A 20,622-nucleotide genomic window follows, 5' to 3' on the forward strand; every position below is an offset into this window, starting at 1 on the left:
ACTGAGACACAGAAATCGCTTGAACCCAGGAGGCAGAGGTTACAGTGAGCCGAGATTGCGCCACTGCACTCCAGCTAGATGACAGAGCGAGACTCTATCTCAAAAATATTTTTTAATGTTAAAAATAAAATAAAATAATAAAAAGCAGAGTGAGACTTCTACTTTCAACCATAATTGAATAACAGGAACCAGATTTACTTACTCACTTGAAATAACCACCAAAACAGACAAAATATATGAGCAATGGGTTTCAAGACACTGGACATCAGATCGTGAAAGACAGTGACTATGAAATATGATAAACAAATGAAGTGAGCCCTATAATTGCCTCAAGCTTATTGCCATAAAAGAGTATCCAGGCAGTGGCACAAGAAAGAAAAAGCTGGACAGAACCCAGTGGACTCCCTAAGTTTAGGACTCCCATTGCACAAGGAGACCAAGGCAGCTGGAGTTCATAGGATACATACTATGCATACTGGAGGAGAGAGCTGCACAGAGAGTCCCCCTGAAGCTCGGCAGAGGATCACGCTCAAGTATTCAGCAAAGATCAGTGTACATTTATGAGGAAACTACCCAAGATTCAAGAAAGGAATATCTGAAAGGATTAAAGAGAAGTGGACTGGCACTCACACAAGGCCAATAGTAGTCCCTGTTCCTCCTAGCTAGACGTGAAAACCTCATCATTCGCAGTGCATTGAGTAGAGTACTCGGGAAAGCCTTGCCCCGGTTGCAGGAATAATTAACCCTAGACTGAGTACTGTCATGGACCCACCTAATAAGTCATAAAAACAAGCCTAAAAGATTCAATCAATTTCCAAATAATTTAATTGCATTTCAAAACAAAGCTCAAGATTTATATAGGAATACAAAAATATCAAGCACCCAACATGGCAAAATTAGCAATGTTCTGCCATCCAGTCAAACATGGTAGAGAAATAAGCAGGAAAACACAGCTCAAAATGAGGAGGAAAGTCAGTTACAGCCAACTCAGATCTCACATGTAAATTAGATTTAGCAGTCAAGCATATGAAAATAGTTGTTTTAACTGTATTCCATATGTTCAAAAAGTTAGGTGGAGAAATGTTAAGCTCTTCATTTGAATTAAATAGAGAAAATTAAGTGAAAAAAGTGAAATGAAATGGAAAATATAAAAAGATCCAAATCAAATCACCTACAGATGAAAACAATAAAATGTCTCAGATAAAAAATATGTAGATGGAATTAATGGCTAATTAGACATTGCAGGTGAATTTGGAGACATAGCAATAGAAATGATCCAAAATGAAGTGCAAGAGAAAAAGTCCAAAATAATTTAAAGAATCGGTTAGACTTCCAATTTTCATTCTGGCATGTAATCAACTTAGAAGTTGCCACTCTATCCTAACAACAAATAAAAAGCTGGACAATCTGAAAAATTAGCAACTCCTCTTAGATATGTCAGAGAATTGAAGATACAGGGCAAGCTGCTGAAAAGTGAGAGTGGAGTGACACACTGAAAGTGTTCGGAGTGAAAACCCACTAACCTAGAATTCTGTACCCTCTGAAATTATCTCTCAAAAGTGAAGGAGAAATAAAGACTTTCTCAGACAAACAAAGAGGGAATTTGTTGCCAATGGATCTGTCTTGCCAAAAATGTTAAAATATGTTCTTCAGAAAAACGGAAAATAATATAGGTCAGAAACTCAGATCTACATAAAAAGAAAGAGTATAAAATAATGAATAAGTGAAGGTAAAATAAACTTTATTTTTCATTTTTCATACTCTCAGTTGATCTAACCAATAACATTTTGTTCAAAATGATAAAAGCAACAATGTATTCCATTAGGTATACTTATATAATTATATTTATGTATTTTTATATATAAGTGAAATGAATGACAGCAATAATACAAAAAATGGGAGAGAGGAATTAGGGACATTTCATTATTTTAAAGTACGTGCACTACTTGTGAACCACTGTAGTGTTGTTTGAAAGTGGAGTTGGGTTAATTGTAAATATATATTGTAAACTAGGGAAACCACTTAAAAAAGTTTAAAAAAGAGGAAGTAAAATTAATATGCTAATAAAGGAGAGAAAATGAAATCACATAGAATACTTAATTAAAACCACAAAAGGCAGAAAAAAATGTAGAAGACAATAATAGGAACAAAGAAGAAGGGCGACCAATAGAAAATAATAACAAACATGACAGATACTGATCCAGCAATACCAATATTTACTTTAAATGTCAATGGTCCAATATACAAATTAAAAGCCCAAGATTGTCAGAGTAGAGCAAAAACATGACCCAAAGATATGTTGACTATAAGAAACCCACTTTAAATATAAAGTTGCATCCCTGAAAGTATAGGGATGGAGAGAGACATACTGTGCTAAGACTAAACAAAAGAAAGTATGAGTAACTATATTAACTTCAGACAAAGCAAACTACAAAGCAAAGAAATTTATCTGGACTAAAAAGGAGCATTACATAATGATAAATGGGTCAATACTCCAAGAAGGCCTAATAATCCTTAACATGTATGCACCTAGAGTCTCAAAATATATGAGACAAAAACTGATAGAACGGCAATGAAAAATAGAGGCATTCATTATTATAGCTGGAGACTCTGACATCCCTCTATCAGAAATGGGCAGATTCAGCAGACAGAAAATCAGTAAGGACATAGCTGAATTCAACAGCACTATCAATCTATTGTGTATAACTAACATCTATAGATTACTTCATCCAATAGCAGCAGATCACCCATTCTTTTCAAGAACACATAGCATATTGACCAAAATAGAACACATTCTAGGCCATAAAAACACCTTAACAAATTTTTTAAAATAGAAGTCATACAATATCTGCTGTCAGGGACAATTTAATTAAACTAAAAATAAATAAATCACAGAAGTGAAACCAAAAATCAGTAAATAACAGAAAAATAGCCGAAAATCCCTCAAATTCCTGAAGATTAAACAACACACTTCAAAAAAGAAATCTTAAAAGAAAATTTAAAATATATTGAATTAAATGAAAATGAAAATACAACATATCAAAATGTTTAGGTTGCAGCAAAAGCAGTGCTTAAAGGGAAATTAATAGCAATGATTGCATATATTTAAAAATAAGAAAGACCTAAAACCAGTAATCAAAGTTTCCATGTTAGAAAACAAGAGAAAGAAGAGTAAATTAAATTCAAAGTAAGCAGATAAAAGACATGATACAAATTAGTGCAGAAATAAATGAAATTGAAAACTGGAAATTAATAGAGAAAATTAACAAAAGCTGGTTCTTTGTAAATATCAGTAAAACTTACAACCCTCTAGCCAGGCTAAGTAGGAAAAGAAGAGTCAAGGCTAATTAACAGAAATGAAAGAGGGACATTACTATAAATCCTATGAACATTAAAAAGATAGTTAAGGAACATTATGAACAACTCTGTGCCCATAAACTTCGCAACCTAGTTGAAATGGACCAACTCCTTGAAAGATACAATTTCTAAAACTCACACAAGAAGAAATAGGCAATCAGAAAAGGATTATCTCTATTAAACAAATTGAATCAATAATTAATAACTTACAAAACAGAAAGCAACAGGCACCAGTGGGTTTGTTGGTAAATTCTACCAAACATTTAAAACAGAAATTGTGCCTTAATCTCTTTCAGAATACTTCCTAATTCAATCTATGAGGTCAGCTTTATCCTAATACCAAAGCCAGAAAATTTCAGACCAATATCTCTCATAAATGTAGATGCAAAAATCCTAATAAAACATTAGCAAATCAAGCCCAACAATGTATAAAAAGAATTATACACCAGGACCAAGGGGAACTTAGTCTATGTATATAGTGCTGGCTAAAAATTTGAAAATCAGTTAATGTAATCCACCACATCAACAGGCTACAGGAGAAAAATAACATGATTATGTCAATAGAAGCAGAAAGAATCTTTGACAAAATGCATGAAGAAAACTCTCAGCAAAATAAAAATAGAGGGAAATGTCTTCAATTTGATTTTTAAAAATCTACCAAAAAAAAAAAAACACCCAACAGCCAAAGTTACACTTAACAGTGAGAAACTTGACGCTTTCCTACCAAGATCAGAAATAAGGCAAGAGTGTCCTCCTCTCACCACTGCTTTTTAACATCGTACTGGAAGGCTTAGCTAATGCAATAAAAGGAAAAAAAAAAGTATACAAATTGGGAAAGAAGAAATAAAATGGTCTTTGTTCACAGATGACATGGTTGTCTGTGTAGAAAATCTAAAAGAATTGATACAAAAACTCCTGAAACTAATACTTTATAGCAAAGTTCCAGGATAATACAATGTTCCCATACAAAAGCCAATTGTTTTCCTTTATACCAGCAATAAACAAGTGGAATATAAAATTAAAAACATATTACCATTTATATTCATACCCCCCAAAATGAAACACTTAGGTATAAATCCAATCGGTACAAAATCTATATGAGGAAAACTGTAAAACTCTGATGAAAGAAATCAAAGAAAAAATAAATAAATGAAGAGATACTCCATGTTCATGGATAGGAAGATGCAATATTGTCAAGATGTCCCAACTTAATCTAGAGACTCAATGCAATTCCAATCAAAATCCAAGCATGTTATTCTGTGGATATGAACAAATGGATTCTGAATTTTATATGCAGAGACAAAACTCCCAGAATAGCCAACTCAATATTGAAGGATAAGAACAAACTCAGAAGACTGATAATACCCAATTTAATGACTTACTATAAAGCTTCCATAATCAAGACAGCATGGTATTGACAAAAGAACATAAAACTTGATCAGTGGAACAGAATAGAAAGCCCAGAAATAGACCCACATAAATATAGTCAACTGGTCTTTGACAAAGGAGCAAAGGCAATACAATGAAGCAAAGGTAGTCTTTTCAACAAATAATGCTGGAACAACTGACAATGAATGCAAACACAGTCTTTATATCCTTCACAAGAATTAACTCAAAGTGGATCATATACCTAAATGTAAAATGTAAAACTATAAAACTCCTGGAACATAACATAGGTGAAAACCTAGATGACCTTGGTTATGGTGGTGATCCTTTAGATACAACACTAAAGGCACAATTAGTGGAAAATACATTTGATAAGCTGGACTTCATTAAAATTAAAAACATCTGCTCTGCAAAAGACAACGTCAAGAGAATGAGAAGAGAAGCCATAGATCAGAGAAGATAGCTACAGAAGACACATCTGATAAAGAATCATTACATAAAATATACAAAGAACTCTTAAAACTCAACAATAAAAGAATGAACAACCTGATTGAAAAATGGGCAAAGAGCTGAAAAAACACCTTTCACCAAAGAAGATATATAGATGACAAGTAAGCATATGAAAAGATGTTCAATGTCTCATGTTATTAGGGTATTACAAATTAAAACAACAATGTCATTCACGCATTAGAATGGCCAAAATTCAAAACATTGAGAACATAAAATGCTTGGAAGGATGTGGAGCAACAGGAACTCTCATTCCTTGCTGATGGGAATGCAAAATGGCACAGTTATTTTGGGAGACAGTTTGACAGTTTATTACAAAACTAAACACACTCTTACCATACAATTCAACAATTGTGTTCCTTGATATTTACTCAGATGAGTTGAAAACTTACGCCCCCACAAAACCCTGCACACAAGTGTTTACAGCAGCTTTTTTCATAATTGCCAAAACCTAGAAGCAACCAAGATATCCTTCAGTAGGTGAATGAATTCATAAACTATAGTACATCCAGACAATGGAATATTATTCAGCACTAAAAAGCAATAAGCTACTAAGCCAAGAAAGACATGAATGAGCCTTAAATAGATATTACTAAGTGAAAGAAGCCTGTCAGAAAAGGTTACATACTGCCTAATTCCAGCTATAGGACATTCTGGAGAAAGCAAAATTATGTAGGTGGTAAAAAGATGAGTGGTTGCCAGGGGCGGGGGGAAGACAGGGATGAACAGGTGAAGCATGGAGAATTTTTAGGGCAATGAAACTATTCTGTATGATACTGTAATTGTGCATACATGTCATACGTTTGTCAAAACCCATAGAATGTGCAATGCCAAAAGTGAACTCTAATGAAAACTGTGAAATTTGGGTGATGATAATGTATCAACATGGATTCATCAATTGTAACAAATGTACCACCATGGTGCAGGATGTTAATAGTCGGAGAGGTTGTGCATGTGTGGGGACATGTGATAGATGGAAACTCTCTACACTTTCCACTCCATTTTGTTGTGAATCTAAAATTGCTCTAAAAAATTAAGTTTATTAATGAAAACAAAAGAAAATTGGAGAAGGAGTATTTCCTCCTCTTCCATTTTCTGGAAACAAAAAAAAAGAGTATCATTGAACTGTGGAGAACTTTAAGTGGTCAAATATATGTCCCCAAAGACAGGACAGAACTGGAGTTCCCCAAGGAGAAGGAAAAAAAAAATATTTAATTAACGATGGCCACAAAGTTTCCAAATTTAGTAAAAACTATGAACTTACAGGTGCAAGAAGCTCAATAAACCCTAAGCACGGCCGGGCGCGGTGGCTCAAGCCTGTAATCCCAGCACTTTGGGAGGCCGAGGCGGGTGGATCACGAGGTCAGGAGATCGAGACTATCCTGGCTAACATGGTGAAACCCCGTCTCTACTAAAAAAAAATACAAAAAACTAGCCGGGCGTGGTGGCGGGCGCCTGTAGTCTCAGCTACTTGGGAGGCTGAGGCGGGAGAATGGCGTGAACCCGGGAGGCGGAGCTTGCAGTGAGCCGAGATCACGCCACTGCACTCCAGCCTGGGAGACACAGCGAGACTCCGTCTCAAAAAAAAAAAAAAAAAACCCTAAGCACAAGAAGCATTAAGAAAACTACACCAAGATCCATCACAATCAAATTGCTCAAAACCAGTGATGAAGAAAAATATTAAAAGCAGATAGAGGAAAATGTCATATTAAGTAAAGAGAAACAAAGGCAAGGATGGCGTATTTCTCTGGAAGCATGGCCAGTGAGAAAACAGGAGCAACATCTTTAAAGAACTGAAAAAAAAAAAAAAAAAAAAAAAAAAAAAAAAAAAAACCTGTCAACCTAGGATTCTATACTCAGTAGAAATAAATTTAAGAAATGAAGGCAAAGTAAAATTATTTTCACATATACAAGAATTGAGAGAATTCATCACCAGCTGAACTGCGCTACAAGAAATGTTAGAAGGAATCCTTAAAGTTAGAAGGAAAGTGATGCCAGCTGGAAATATTTTCACAAAAGAACAAAGAGAGCACCAGAAATAGTAACTACATGGATAAACATGGAAGATTTTTTCTTAATATTTAAGTATTTTAAAAAGAAAACTGTTTAAACAAAAATTATGACAATGCATTATAGGGTTTATAACATAAGTATACATGAAATTTGTAACAACAAATATACAAGTTCAGTAGGGAAGAAATAGAAGTAAGAATTAGTAAAGGTAAAAAGGGAAGTGTACTACTATAAATTTCTTCTACAGATACATCTTGGCTTATGATGGAGTTGCACCAGATAAACCCATAGTAAGTTGAAAATATCATAAGTTGAAAAAGCAGCTGGGCGCAGTGGCTCACTTCTGTAATCCCAGCACCTTGGGAGGCAGAAGTAGGCAGATCACCTGAGGCCAGGAGTTCAAGACCAGCCTGACCAACATCGTGAAACCCCGTCTCTACCAAAAATACAAAAAATTAGCCAGGTGTGGTGGTGCACACCTGTAGTCCCAGCTACTTGGGAGGCTGAAGTGGGAGAATTCTTGAACCCTGGATGCAGAGGTTGCAGTGAGCCACTGCAGCCTGAGTGACAGAGCAAGGCCTTGTCTCAAAAAGAAAAAAAGGCATTTAATACACCTAACCTACTGAACATCATAGCTTAGCCTAGCCCACCTAAACATGCTCAGAACACTTACATTAGCCTACAGTTGGACAAATCTTCTGGCAACACAGTACACTATGGAGATCAGTTGTTCACCATCATGGCTATATGGGCTAACTGGGAGCTGAGGCTCGCTGCTGCCACCCACTATCACGAGAGAGTATCATACTGCATATTGCTAGCCTGGGAAAAGAACAATATTCAGAATTCAAAGTATAATTTCTGCTGAATGCATATTGCTTTCATACCATCATAAAGTTGAAAAATTGTATGTTAAAACCATCGTAAGTCAGGGACTGTTTGTAATATATACATGAAGTGTCATATCACTTGAAGGTAGATTGTGAAAAGTTAAAGAGGTTTGCTATAAACCCTAAAGAAGCCACTAAAATAATAAAACAAAGAGTTATAGCTAATAAATCAACAAAGGAAATAAAATGGAATCATAAAAATATTTAACCCAAAAGAAGGCAGAAAAAGAAGCACAAAGAACAGATGGGACAAGCTGAAAATAAATGGCAAGAAGAGGGAATTGCAAGGAGAAATCGAGGAATTTAAGACTTCAATATTCTTCTCTCAATAGTTAATAGAACAAGAAGACAGAAAATCAGTAAGGTTTAGAAGACTTGAACAATACCACCAGCCATTTTGAACGGATTGTCATTTATAGAACTCTCCACTGCACAAAACAAAATGAGTATTATTTTAAACCACACATGGAACATTTAACAAGATAGACCATATTCTGGACCATAAATAATTCTTAATAAATATTAAAGGATTCAAGTCATACAAGGTATGTTTTCTGACCACAATGGAATTAATTAGAAATCAATAATAGATATCTGGAAAAATTCCCAAATATTTGGAACCTAAACAACATATGTCTAAATAATTCATGGATCAAAGACACCATATGGTAAATTAAAAAATATTTATGACAGGGCGTGGTGGCTCACACCTGTAGTCCCAGCACTTTGGGAGGCCGAGGCAGGCAGATCACTTGAGGTCAGGAGTTCAAGACCAGCGTGGCCAACATGGTGAAACCCTGTCTCTACTAAAAATACAAAAAAATTAGCCAGGCATTGTGGTGTGTGCCTGTAACGCAAGCTACTCAGGAGGCTGAAGCAGGAGAATTGCTTGAACCCAGGAAGCAGAGGTTGCCGTGAGCTGAGATCATATCACTGCACTCTAGCCTGGGCAACATGGCCAGACTCCATCTCAAAAACAAAAAAGAAAATATTTATGAACACATCACATATTAGACTTGCGGAATACTACTAAATCAGTACTAAATTTCCCTATAACAATTAAAGAAAAGAAATTTGTAATTAAAAACATTTCACAAAAGAAAATTCAGCTCTAGATGACTTTACTAGACAGTTCTAACAAACATTTAGCAAGAAACAATACCAAATTCTACAAAAACTCTTCCCCAAAATTGAAGAAGAGAGAATAAGAATATTTACCAACTCATTCTTTAAGGCCAGTATTGCCCTTATAGTAAAATCAGACAAAGACATTCCAGGAAGAGCAAACTACAAACCATTATCATTCATGAACATGGATTTTAAAGTTCTAAACAAAAGTTAGCAAATCAAATCCAACAATATATAAAAATAATAATATGTAATATATCATGACAAAGTAGGGTTTATCTCAGGAATCCAAAAGTTGGTTTAATATTTGAAAATCAGTTAATATAAGTCATGATATGAACAAGTAGAAAAAAATACAACCCTCTCAGTAGACACAGCAAAAACATTTGGCAAAATCCAGGATCCATTCCTAATATAAATCTCTCAACAAACCAGGAAGTAAAAAGACCCTCCTCAACATGATAAAAGACACCCACAAAAATTTTACAACTATTATCCTACTTAACAATGCAAAAGTGAATGCTTTTCCTCTAAAATCAGAAAGAAGAGAGATATGCCCACTCTCACTATTTCTATTCACCATCATACTTGAGCTTCTAGCCAGAGCAACCAGACAAGAAAAAGAAATAAAAGACATCCATATTCGAAAGGAAGAAGTAAAACTGTCTTTATTTGCAGATGACATGGTTACCAATGTAAAAAATTCAATGTAATCAACAACAATAAAAAAACTACCAGAACAACAAGTGTTCATAATAGCATTATTTGTAATATCCAAAAGCTGAAAACAACTCAAATATCCATCAACAGGTGAATCAATAAACAAATTTTAATATATTCATACAACAGACTACTTTTTATTCATACAATAAATACTATATTTATTCATACAATAAAAAGAAATACTGATATATACAAAAACATGGATGAATCTTAAAATAATTATGCTAAGTGAAAGAAATATACTAAAAAAGTATTTTAATGAGTTTAAAAGAAAAACCAAAACACTTTAAAAATGACAATTCCAAGTCCTGACAAGGATATGGAACAATGAAAGGTACATACATCACTTTTCCAAATTGAATGTACCAGCAAAATGGTACATCCTCTTTGGAAAATCATTTGGTGGTTTTTAATAAAGTAAATGTATTCTTACTATACAATTCTATGATGCTATGTCTAGTCATTCATCCAAGAAAAATGAAGACATGTCCACACAAAAACCTGTATATGAATGTTTTTAGCAGCTTTGTTCATAATTGTCAAAACCTAGAAACAACCCAAAAGTCCAATTGTACAAACCCACAGTTGGTACATACATGAACTGACTACACATGGAATATACAATGGAATACTACTCAGCAATAAAAAGGAATGTACTAGTTATACATGCAGCAACAAGGAAGGATCTAAAAAGTATCATGCTAAGAAAAAAGCCAGAGGCAAAGGCTACATACTGTTGGATTCAGTTATATGGCATTTGGGAAAAAGGAAAACGAAGGACAGATATTAGACCAGTGGTTCCAGGGTGTAGGGTGTAGTTTAATTGCCAAGGAGCTTGGAGCCACGTTGAAGGTGATGGAAATGGTTTATATCTTGACCGTGGTGGTAACACAAATTTGTCAAAATTCATAAAACTATATTTCTAAAAAGTGTGAATTTTGCTCTATGTAAATTACAGTGTACAAGCAAACCAACAAAACAAAATATAGAAAACTGAAGATGATAGTGTAACGTGAGCCTATATAAACTTTTTTCCTCACATTAAAAAGAAAGGAGATGGATTAGCTTTGGGAGTGAGAAAAATAAAAAATAAAAACAAACAAGAACATCTATTATAATCTTACATTAGAATTTGGCTGATATGAGGAAATTTTGTTCTATTACAAAATAGAAGAATTAGAGAATTATTTCAGGTATTCTTACTGTGATCACAATCTTAGGTTGTTGAAGACTTATGAGTCCTAATACAGACACAAGAGAGTAGAGAGTTTACCTAGTAGTTAGTGGCAAATAACCAGATTCTAAATTACTTTGACCTTCTCTCTTTTTCCTCTTTGTATATTGGCTATTTATTGTCTTATAGAAGATAGCACCTGGGAATCAGAAGAATGTAATCCTGCTTTAAATTTCACGTTTAAGAAAGAAGAAAAAAAAAGTGAAAAATAGAAGAAAAAGAAAATAAAAGAAAGAAAATATAATAGGAGGTTCAACCTCACTCTGTCTTTACTTTGGGAATTAGATGTTTATTCTTTTATATTTTTGCTAGAAGAAGAAAGTGGAAAATTGGCCTTGCAGCCTTCTTCAATCCTTTTCAGTATTTTAAAATTTTCCAAACATCTGAGAAAATGAACAAATCATTATTTACTTGCTGATAGGAGTTTGAGGGTTTCTAATTTCATAGACAGGGCCTCCTCTCCTAGAATGACATTTCTGCACTTGTATTTTTAGCCCTCCAATTTTCTCTTGGGAAAGTTGGTGGCTAGTGGGCTTTGGGATCAAATCCCAATTCTGCTACTTCCTACCTGTGTGACCTTGAGCAAGATAAGTCTCAGTTTCTTTATGTGTAAGATGGTATAATAACACCTTGTCATTAGAGTTGGGGAAGAATTAAACTGAGAAAATATATAATAGGCATGAACACTATATAGTTACACTATATAGTCTGCCAAATACACTATATAATCTATACAGTCTACACTGTATAGTCTGCTCAATTCCTCAATTTATAAGACACTCTGAAGTAGCCCTTTTTTGTGTGTAAATCATGCCACATTTTGTTTCTCTCCTTCTTAGGCTATTATGGAAGGCAGTGGCCGGATAAGGGCAGAATCTTACCCTGATAGCAGCACTCTGGTCATTGATGTAGCTGAAAGAGATGACTCTGGTGTTTACCACATCAATCTGAAAAACGAAGCTGGAGAGGCACATGCAAGCATCAAGATTAAAGTTGTGGGTAAGTCCTCCAGGTAAACACACTTTTAGAATCAAGTTGACATGTCAAGATTCAGAGTAGACTTTCCTTCTTTGTCCTTCCCTTCCATTTCCTTCCTTTGTCTTTCCTTTGTCTTCTTTTTTTTCTTGCCTAGAGGACTTATCATTGGAGGAAGAATAGCTAAGGTCAGCCATTTGGGGTTGCTGGTCATTAGCTCTCCAAAGTCATATTCCCTTTTGGTGCCCTTTAAACATCACTGAAACACAGTTGCGAAATAACTTCTCACATCACAATCATTACAGAGGGATAAGCTCTGCCTTGGTCCTTAGACAACTATCTAAGTGCATTTTTCCTAAGCCCAAAACTGAGTAAAATGAGTCTAGCAGATTACTACTGTTCCAAGGTCTGATGCTCTTCTCTTCTCACTTTAGTTTCTCCTTAAATGACATATTTCAAATTGACCAAAAACTAAGGTCATTTTTATCAGACACCAAACTATACTTACAAGATACTGTGACTTGCCATTTCTGACTTGGATTTCTACCAGCCAACGTCTTGAGTCTTGTAAAACTCCTTGATTCAGTTCTGCTGGAAGTTCACTTTGTAGTTAAAAACAACTACAACTACCACAACAACCATATTCAACATTTAGACAATAGTTTCTTGGTTAACATTTTTCAAGGCAAGGAATGAGAGTTTTGGGTTTCACATGGGGCTTATTCTGTAATGCTGGGACACTGGTTTGAGATATCATTATTTTTATTTGGGGTGAAGGGTGGGCTTATCTTCCCTTATCCCATATTGAACACAAAGTTTTGCCCAAATTAGTTACTAACTTGTATTAGTCTGTTTTCACGTTGCTGATAAAGGCCTACTAGAGACTGGGTAATTTATAAAGAAAAAGAGGTCTAATGGACTTAACAGTTCCTTGTAGCAGGGAAAGCCTCACAATCATGGTGGAAGGTGAAAGCCATGTCTTACATGGCAGCAGGCAAGAGAGAGAGAATGAGAACCAAGCCAAAGGGGTTTCCCCTTATAAAACCATCAGATCCCTTGAGACTTACTCACTACCATGAGAACAGTATGTGGGAAACTGCCCCGATGATTCAATTCTCTCCCTCCAGGTCCCTCCCACAACATGTGGGAATTATGGGAGCTACAATTCAAGATGAGATTTGGATGGGGACATGGCCAAACCATATCATAAGCATAATTCAATAAACATGGAAAAGTCTCGGAAATAACAGTTTCTATGATTATCACCAAGAAACGTATTTTCCTATTAACTTTTTTTTCTACTCCCTCTTCCTTATTTTACTTTATCCTATTTTTTGTCTGCCACAGACCTCCCTGATCCTCCAGTGGCACCAACTGTGACAGAGGTGGGAGATGACTGGTGTATCATGAAGTGGGAGCCTCCTGCCTACGATGGAGGGTCTCCAATCCTAGGTAACTGCCTGTTGGTTAGTCTGTGTAACTGCCAGTACAGTTGTGTCCTCTTTACCCATCTTAGTACACAGCACATTTTAAAATATTGCTTTTAGAAGAAAACCTATTTTACTGTGACTTTATGCATTCAAAATGAAATATATATGTTGAGATGCTCTGTAATTACTCGAGATTTAAATAACTCTGATGAATATCCTCTGATTGCCGGTTTTCTTTTCTGTTTGACATTTATACACACTAATTTTGCGGCAACTATAAGGCTAACTTCCACTATCCTAGCCAGTGAATGTCTGATTCTACATGATTTTGTCTATAAAGAAATGTCTTTTAGAATTAAATAATTAGGCTGAGCGTGGTGGCTCATACCTGTAATCCCAGCACTTTGGGAGGCCTAGGCGGGTGGATCACTTGAAGCCAGGAATTCAAGACCAGTCTGGCCAACATGGTAAAACCCCACCTCTATTAAAAATACAAAAATTAGCTGGGCATGGTGGTGCACGCCTGTGGTCCCAGCTACTCGCTACTCCGGAGGCTGAGCCCGGGGGCGTGAAGGTTGCAGTGAGCCAAGATCACACCACTGCACTCCAGCCTGGGCAACAGAGTGACACTCTGTCAAAAAAAAAAAAAAAGAAAGCAAGAAAGAAAGAAAGAAAGGAGAGAAAGAAAGAGAGAGAGAGAGAGAGAAAGGAAGGAAGGAAGGAAGGAAGGGAGGGAGGGAGGGAGGGAGGAAGGAAGGAAGGAGAGAAAGAAAGGAAAGAAAGAAAGAAAAAGAAAGAAAGAAAGAAGAGAAAAGAAAGAAAGAAAAAGAAAGAAAGGAAGAAAAAAGATGTAAATGCTTAGAAGCATTTGCTTCCCCTATGCCATGAGAAGTTTTTCTCTTTGCTAACAATGAGACTCACGAAACTGGTCACTTCCCCCTTCTTATCTTCCTTGCTGGGACTCAGAGTCAACTACATTGTCTCTGATTATATAGTTCACCTACAGTGACTAAGTTGCTATGGTTGACTTATGTGTGATCCATTTTTCTTTTCTTTATAGTACAATTTTAATTTCTTAGTCCCATTATTTTCATCTATATTTTATATTAATATTTATATTCTCTTGGAATAAGGTAGGTTAAAAATATTTACATACACGTATGACTATTTCACATAGATTGATGACAAAATGCAAAATTTTAAGGACTTCTAATATCTGACAAAGTTTATTTTCAGAGACCAAGGAAAAACCTGAGTTTTCATTTTGTGTACCTGCAGGATATTTTATTGAGAGGAAGAAGAAACAAAGCTCCAGGTGGATGAGGCTGAATTTTGATCTCTGCAAAGAAACAACTTTTGAGCCCAAGAAGATGATTGAAGGTGTGGCCTATGAGGTCCGCATCTTTGCAGTCAATGCCATCGGCATCTCCAAGCCCAGTATGCCCTCCAGGCCTTTTGTTCCTTTGGGTAAGTCAAGAGAGATGAGTCTTTGTCATGAGCATCATTGCCCCAGAGTATGACTGCTTTCTCTCTGATCCCTAGCTGGAACAGGCCTGGACACTTCTTAGAGTGGTAGGTGGCAGGAGCTTGAAACAGTTAGGGACAATTTTGTGTGTCTAAGAAATTAAAAAGTAGGTTAGGTTAAGTTGAATAGCTTCATAACATAGGTCCTGAAATTCATTACCATAATTCCATTGCCAACTGTGGGTGGCTCTGGTTGCCATTCCCCACTGAAAGCATGTTGCTGAGTCCATGGACATATGACTACCCTCCATTTGCCCTTCTGAAGGTATTAGCCTATTAATATAACCCAGCTTATTGCAAACAACTATCACTGAAACAAATTGAGGTCAGTTCAACAGGCTACACTTGGAAACTGGTTTCTTTGCTTTACGGTCACACCTTAAATGTTATCTATTAAATCAAAAAAGTTCAGTGAAGGCAAAAAAAAAAAAAAAAAAGACATCTCCATTATTTTATGGCAATGAGGTATTTTTTTCAATGGAAAGAAAATGTAATACAAGAGTTTGCACTTAGAAATTAGAGAGCAATGGGAAAATTACTCTAGATCATTAGATCCCGAACCTTGCCTTCTTCAACTTCCTTGGGCCTCCCAGCTTCCCACACCAGCTTCTCAATTTGGAAAAAACACATGACAGCATTTCCAAAGTTCTCACATTGATTAGATCTTTGCCTTGCACACAACCATGCTCAAGGTGTCTTAATTGAATTTCATTAATATGTAGGGCTTTTGTGTCTATTTTTATTTGTGTCCCCATTGATTTTATCACAGTTCCTGCACTATAGCTGTGTAGTAAATACTTTATTCTTTTCTGTCTCTTTTATCTTTAAGCTGTAACAAGCCCTCCTACTCTTCTGGCTGTGGACTCTGTCACTGACACGACTGTCACGATGAAGTGGCGTCCCCCAGACCAGATTGGTGCAGCAGGTTTAGATGGCTATGTGCTAGAGTATTGCTTTGAAGGATGTAAGTACAACCAGTAGATAAAACAAATACTGTCATCAATAGGTGAGATATGTCCCTTCCCTTTCTTTTGTCTCTCTTTGTTGAGAATGCATCACCTTCCTACAAAAATAAGATCAAGCCAAATGTCATCCTTCTGAGATGTATACAAACTAAGCCCTTTTTTAGTACTCAGTGCTTATAAATTGATATCTCAAAAATACCTTGACTAGGCTGCCAGATTGGACACCATAATTGAACTAAGACATGGGAGGAAGAGATTGTAACAAAACTTTGGGGACTTCCACTTCTTAAACTGGCGGAATTGAATTGCACCACAGCAATATAAAAGTCTAGTTATGATGAAGCTAGTTGGAAATTCTAAAACCTACACTGAGCCGAAGTTAACTATCAAAAGATTGGCCTATTTTGGGTAATAAAGGGAGACTACGTATTTGTCTAGTGATCATCACCTGCCTTCATCTAAAAATAAGATGAATTAAGAACCACTCTTAGTTTTAAAGGAAGCAGCGTTAAATCCTTGAGCATATAAGAAATAAGTTCAATATGTAGCAGTAAGTTATCTCAGGAGTTGGGGATATAAAAATGTAATCAGTTTAATTTAGGAGGGGAAGAGAAACAAGGCCATAAATTTTTAAAATCACTGATAGAAATAATAGCAAAAGAAAAAATGACAGAAGAAAGTATGGGCCAGAATTACCTGAAAACTAAAAGAATGTGAAACTTACCAAAATCCCGTTGTGTTTCTTGGTTTCTTATTTGCCATAACTAGAAAGGGATGACATTTGAAAATGGCTCTGGACTTGGTCTCCATTCTAGATGATGGTAGGTAAAGAATCACCCAGGAAACTTATTCAAATTCCACAAACAATAGCCCAAGACTTCACCTCCAAGAAAACTCTTTGGACACCAAACTTTAACATAGATCCTCCAAATGAAGGAAGGAGGTTACGAAGCACATTCAGGAAATCAGGAATGTGAACGCAAGTGCACCTCCCCTGGAGGAAACTTACTATGGAGAAGAAACTTCCTATGAAGAGAAAACTACTGAAAAAGAAATCCCAGGTGCCTGGATTGGGACACCTGTGGAAATGCTCACCTCTGTTCTGGAGGGAAGAAGAGGAGAGGGACAATGAAGTACCCTGATACCCCTCAATCCCTCTTGCGCCTGCTCCACACACAGAGTCCTATGATTGGTTTTTCCAGGATTTAAAAAGCCACTAACCAAAAGCAGTGGAAACGTGGTCAGAAACTTCCCAGGGTTAACCCAGCAAGGGAAGGGGTAGTGTCACTAATGCAACAAGTAAATTCTTGAGCACTTCAGTTTATTCCTCTTCCATCCCCCCGCCCCATTTAAAAAAGTCATGAGCACTCCATTCTGCTTTTTATATTGTCCAGCCAGCAGAATATCCCAATCTTATGTGAGATGTGGCCTTTGAGCATAAACCTTTTGTGTATGTATGAATCGAGCAAATTCTTTACTCTTTTCTTTCTGATAGGTTTAAAAAGTAAGAAGATACAGCAAAATGATAGATGGCTGTCATTTTGATGTTACCCACCTTAGATAAAATACAATGAAGTGTATTTTACATAATTTTGCGTGTGGTCTGTGTAGATACATATGTATACCCGTGAATACATATGTATATGTACACAGTCATGTATATATTTTGCTGAGTAATGTTTTGGAATTAGCTTTCTATGGGAGTTCTCTCACAACGTGTATCTCTTTCTCTTTGCAGTCTTTTCTTATTTTCTTTATGTGGCTGCCGACTCTTCATTCTCTTTTAATGGCTATTGTCCTCCAGACTAATTTTCTATAGTGTTTAATGCTTTTAGAGACGTCAGGTTCTATTCTGTAAGAGAATTCTTCGTTTTATAAGATCGTGTGTTGTTTTGGACTCTGCCTTTCTCTCGTTTTTGTTTTGTTATTATTTTTTTAATGCCTGCAATATTTTACTCTTCTTTGTTTTCTTTCTGCACTCAAGTTTGTTCTTTCCTTTCTTAAAAATTCTCCTCACGTGTTAAATAACTTACAAATTCCTTGCCCATCCCCTGGGATGCCATCTTCTTTGTCTGTGTTTCCCCAATTAAAGTGGTTCCAATGTGAAGAGATGGACTGCTTTTGTTCCCCCTCTGGTCTTGTTTTGTCCTGTTTTCTCTTGAAAGTGTCTCTTTTACTAGTTCTTCACTCTTCTGTGCATGTTTTCTGAGTCTTTTTCACTTTCTCATCCACTGTCTCTTGACTCTGAAAATACCAACCCGGAAGCTCCCAAGCAGACCATTTGTTTAAAGATGGTCTCTTTTTCAAAGACATAAGGAATTTTTATTCTCCACATGCCTTCCTAGCTGCCAGGATATTCTAGCTGCCTGCCCTTCTCCTTGATAATCCTGGTAGGGTTAGAACAAGAGAGAGGCAAAGTTTCCAATGGACAGCCAGTCCAGCCCCTGATGCCCCCACTCCTCTCCTGATACCGAGAAAGTCATCATCTCAAACCAGTGGGGTATGCCCAAGACCACCCTGTGAGTCACCCATGTGGGATGCAGGGACCCAGGCAGGCTCAATTTGTTTTCTTGACAGAGTTCATTGTCATGGGAACATGACAATGTTCCCTCTTTAGCTGCTGGGGCAGCCTCCAATTCTATTCAGAACTTGGGCCCTGGTAAAACAGGGCTGGCCTTATCCCAAGGGCCTGCACTCCCAGTCTTGAATGAGGGAGCCCCACTGTGGGAGCACTGTGTTTCCTGGGGACCCAAGAGAATCCTCCTCTGATGGGGTGGCAGAGACAGGAACAAGGATAGACTGTCTCACTGTGCGCTGCTCCTCTGCAGATTCCAGGACCTGCTCCTCTGTTTTCTTCAGGGTCTTGCTTTGTTCTTCTCTATCTCTTCTTCTCACTGCTGGAGGTATCCCAGCCTCCTTTCTCCTCTACTCTTTTCTTTTCTCTCCTCTTCTCTGTGGCAGGTGCCTCAGGACAGAAGCCACAGTCTGCACAGAGCAGGCTGTGCTCTCCTGAGGAACCCCCCTAACACCGTTTGGTCTCTTCCGTCACTGCTCTGAGGACAAATCTCTTTGCACACTTTGCATACTTTACTAACAGAGAATGCTGACTGCTGATACGATATTCTTCTGGTGTGAAAGTGGGTGTCTTTAATTAATTTTAATGACGGATTCTCAAAGGTACGTCAGCAAAACAGTCTGATGAAAATGGGGAGGCTGCGTATGATCTGCCAGGTAAAGTATTCCGTGAAGCTCTCAAATTTTCTTACTATATTATAATGTTTCTGGGAATATTGAATGACCAAGCATGAAGTATACTCACCACACACACACACACACACACACACACACACACACACAGAGAGAGACACACACAGATCCTTAGAGTTGGGGGAGAGGGAGCAGTGAGTTAATAATGTGGGGTCAAAGTCCTCTTTTTTCCTGTGGGCAAAATGCATACTAACTTTTAGATGCTGAAACATTTGTAAGGCCTGAATGCGGGGTTAAAATTCTCTTGTACACAAGCTGCCAAAAACTTTTTAAAATTAAATTTTGGTTGCAAGGTTAGAATTTTACCAACTCCTTATGAGGTATCAGCCCATGAACTGTGTTTTGTCTTTATGATACAAGCTTTTTCTCTTCATCAATGTGAGTAAATATGATCAGGTTCTCTATACCCAAGTTAGTGTCTTACAACAGTAAATCAACCAAGATAAAAATGTATGATATGACTATAAAGGTCAGTGTCTCTCATTCATAAAGATAGCCTTTTCCTGTTTTTCTGAACTTTAATGTGTATAGATGGCTAGCAATCATGATTGCATGAATCATTATAAAACCAAATTGGAATAAAACTGTTACAAACTTCTTATGGACAGTTACTATTATTCAAGATGCCTTCGTGCTGAATAAGAGGTTTTTCAGAAACAGCAGAAGCTTATAGTTTATTTTTCCTATTATTTATGTTAGCTATTTTAGGCTGGTTTTTATTTAATATATGAAAAATATCCACCCCTGTAGTCGGAGTCCAGACCAAAGTCATAATCTCTCTAAATGATGTATTATTATGAGTAAAATACTAATTTGGAGTTGACTGTAATTGTTAAGATGATTTTTTTTCACTAAACAGCATTCCTCCTTCTTTTCCTCTTCTTTTATGGACTTCAGCTGACAACTGGTTACCTGCAAACAAAGATCTGATCGACAAGACGAAGTTCACCATCACAGATCTGCCGACAGATTCAAAGATCTTTGTGCGTGTGAAGGCTATTAATGCAGCTGGTGCCAGTGAGCCCAAGTACTATTCTCAGCCCATTCTCGTGAAGGAAATCATAGGTAGGTGACAAGGCTTTCAAAATTTAGATTCCATTTTACATTGTTCACTTTTTTTTTCTTCAAACTGACTTTCTTTCTTGAAACCTCCTATTTTGTTGTTACTCCTTTGATATTTTGTTAATGCTTCCTAGTAGTTAGAACTTAACAAAACAGCTCTC

The 20,622-nt window shown here is 36.5% G+C and overlaps 2 protein-coding genes across 13 annotated transcripts in view; both read left to right on the forward strand.

Annotated features, from left to right (window-relative positions):
* CHPT1 (choline phosphotransferase 1) overlaps positions 1-20,622 on the forward strand; it is a 154,759-nt gene that overhangs the window by 77,298 nt on the left and 56,839 nt on the right. The gene's annotated exons all lie outside the window — the stretch shown is intronic.
* MYBPC1 (myosin binding protein C1) overlaps positions 1-20,622 on the forward strand; it is a 98,693-nt gene that overhangs the window by 59,956 nt on the left and 18,115 nt on the right. For 11 of the 12 annotated variants that reach the window (XM_050750210.1, XM_050750208.1, XM_050750207.1 and 8 more), the window contains 5 exons: positions 12,078-12,237; positions 13,561-13,665; positions 14,922-15,110; positions 15,997-16,131; positions 20,297-20,464. In XM_050750210.1, coding sequence (XP_050606167.1) covers positions 12,078-12,237; positions 13,561-13,665; positions 14,922-15,110; positions 15,997-16,131; positions 20,297-20,464 — 757 coding nt within the window. Of the gene's footprint in view, positions 1-12,077; positions 12,238-13,560; positions 13,666-14,921; positions 15,111-15,996; positions 16,132-19,309; positions 19,364-20,296; positions 20,465-20,622 lie in introns of all 12 variants that reach the window. The other variant, XM_050750219.1, reaches the window with a different exon arrangement.

This window comes from Macaca thibetana, chromosome 11, assembly GCF_024542745.1.
Source record: "Macaca thibetana thibetana isolate TM-01 chromosome 11, ASM2454274v1, whole genome shotgun sequence".
NCBI classification, from domain to species: Eukaryota; Metazoa; Chordata; class Mammalia; order Primates; family Cercopithecidae; genus Macaca; species Macaca thibetana.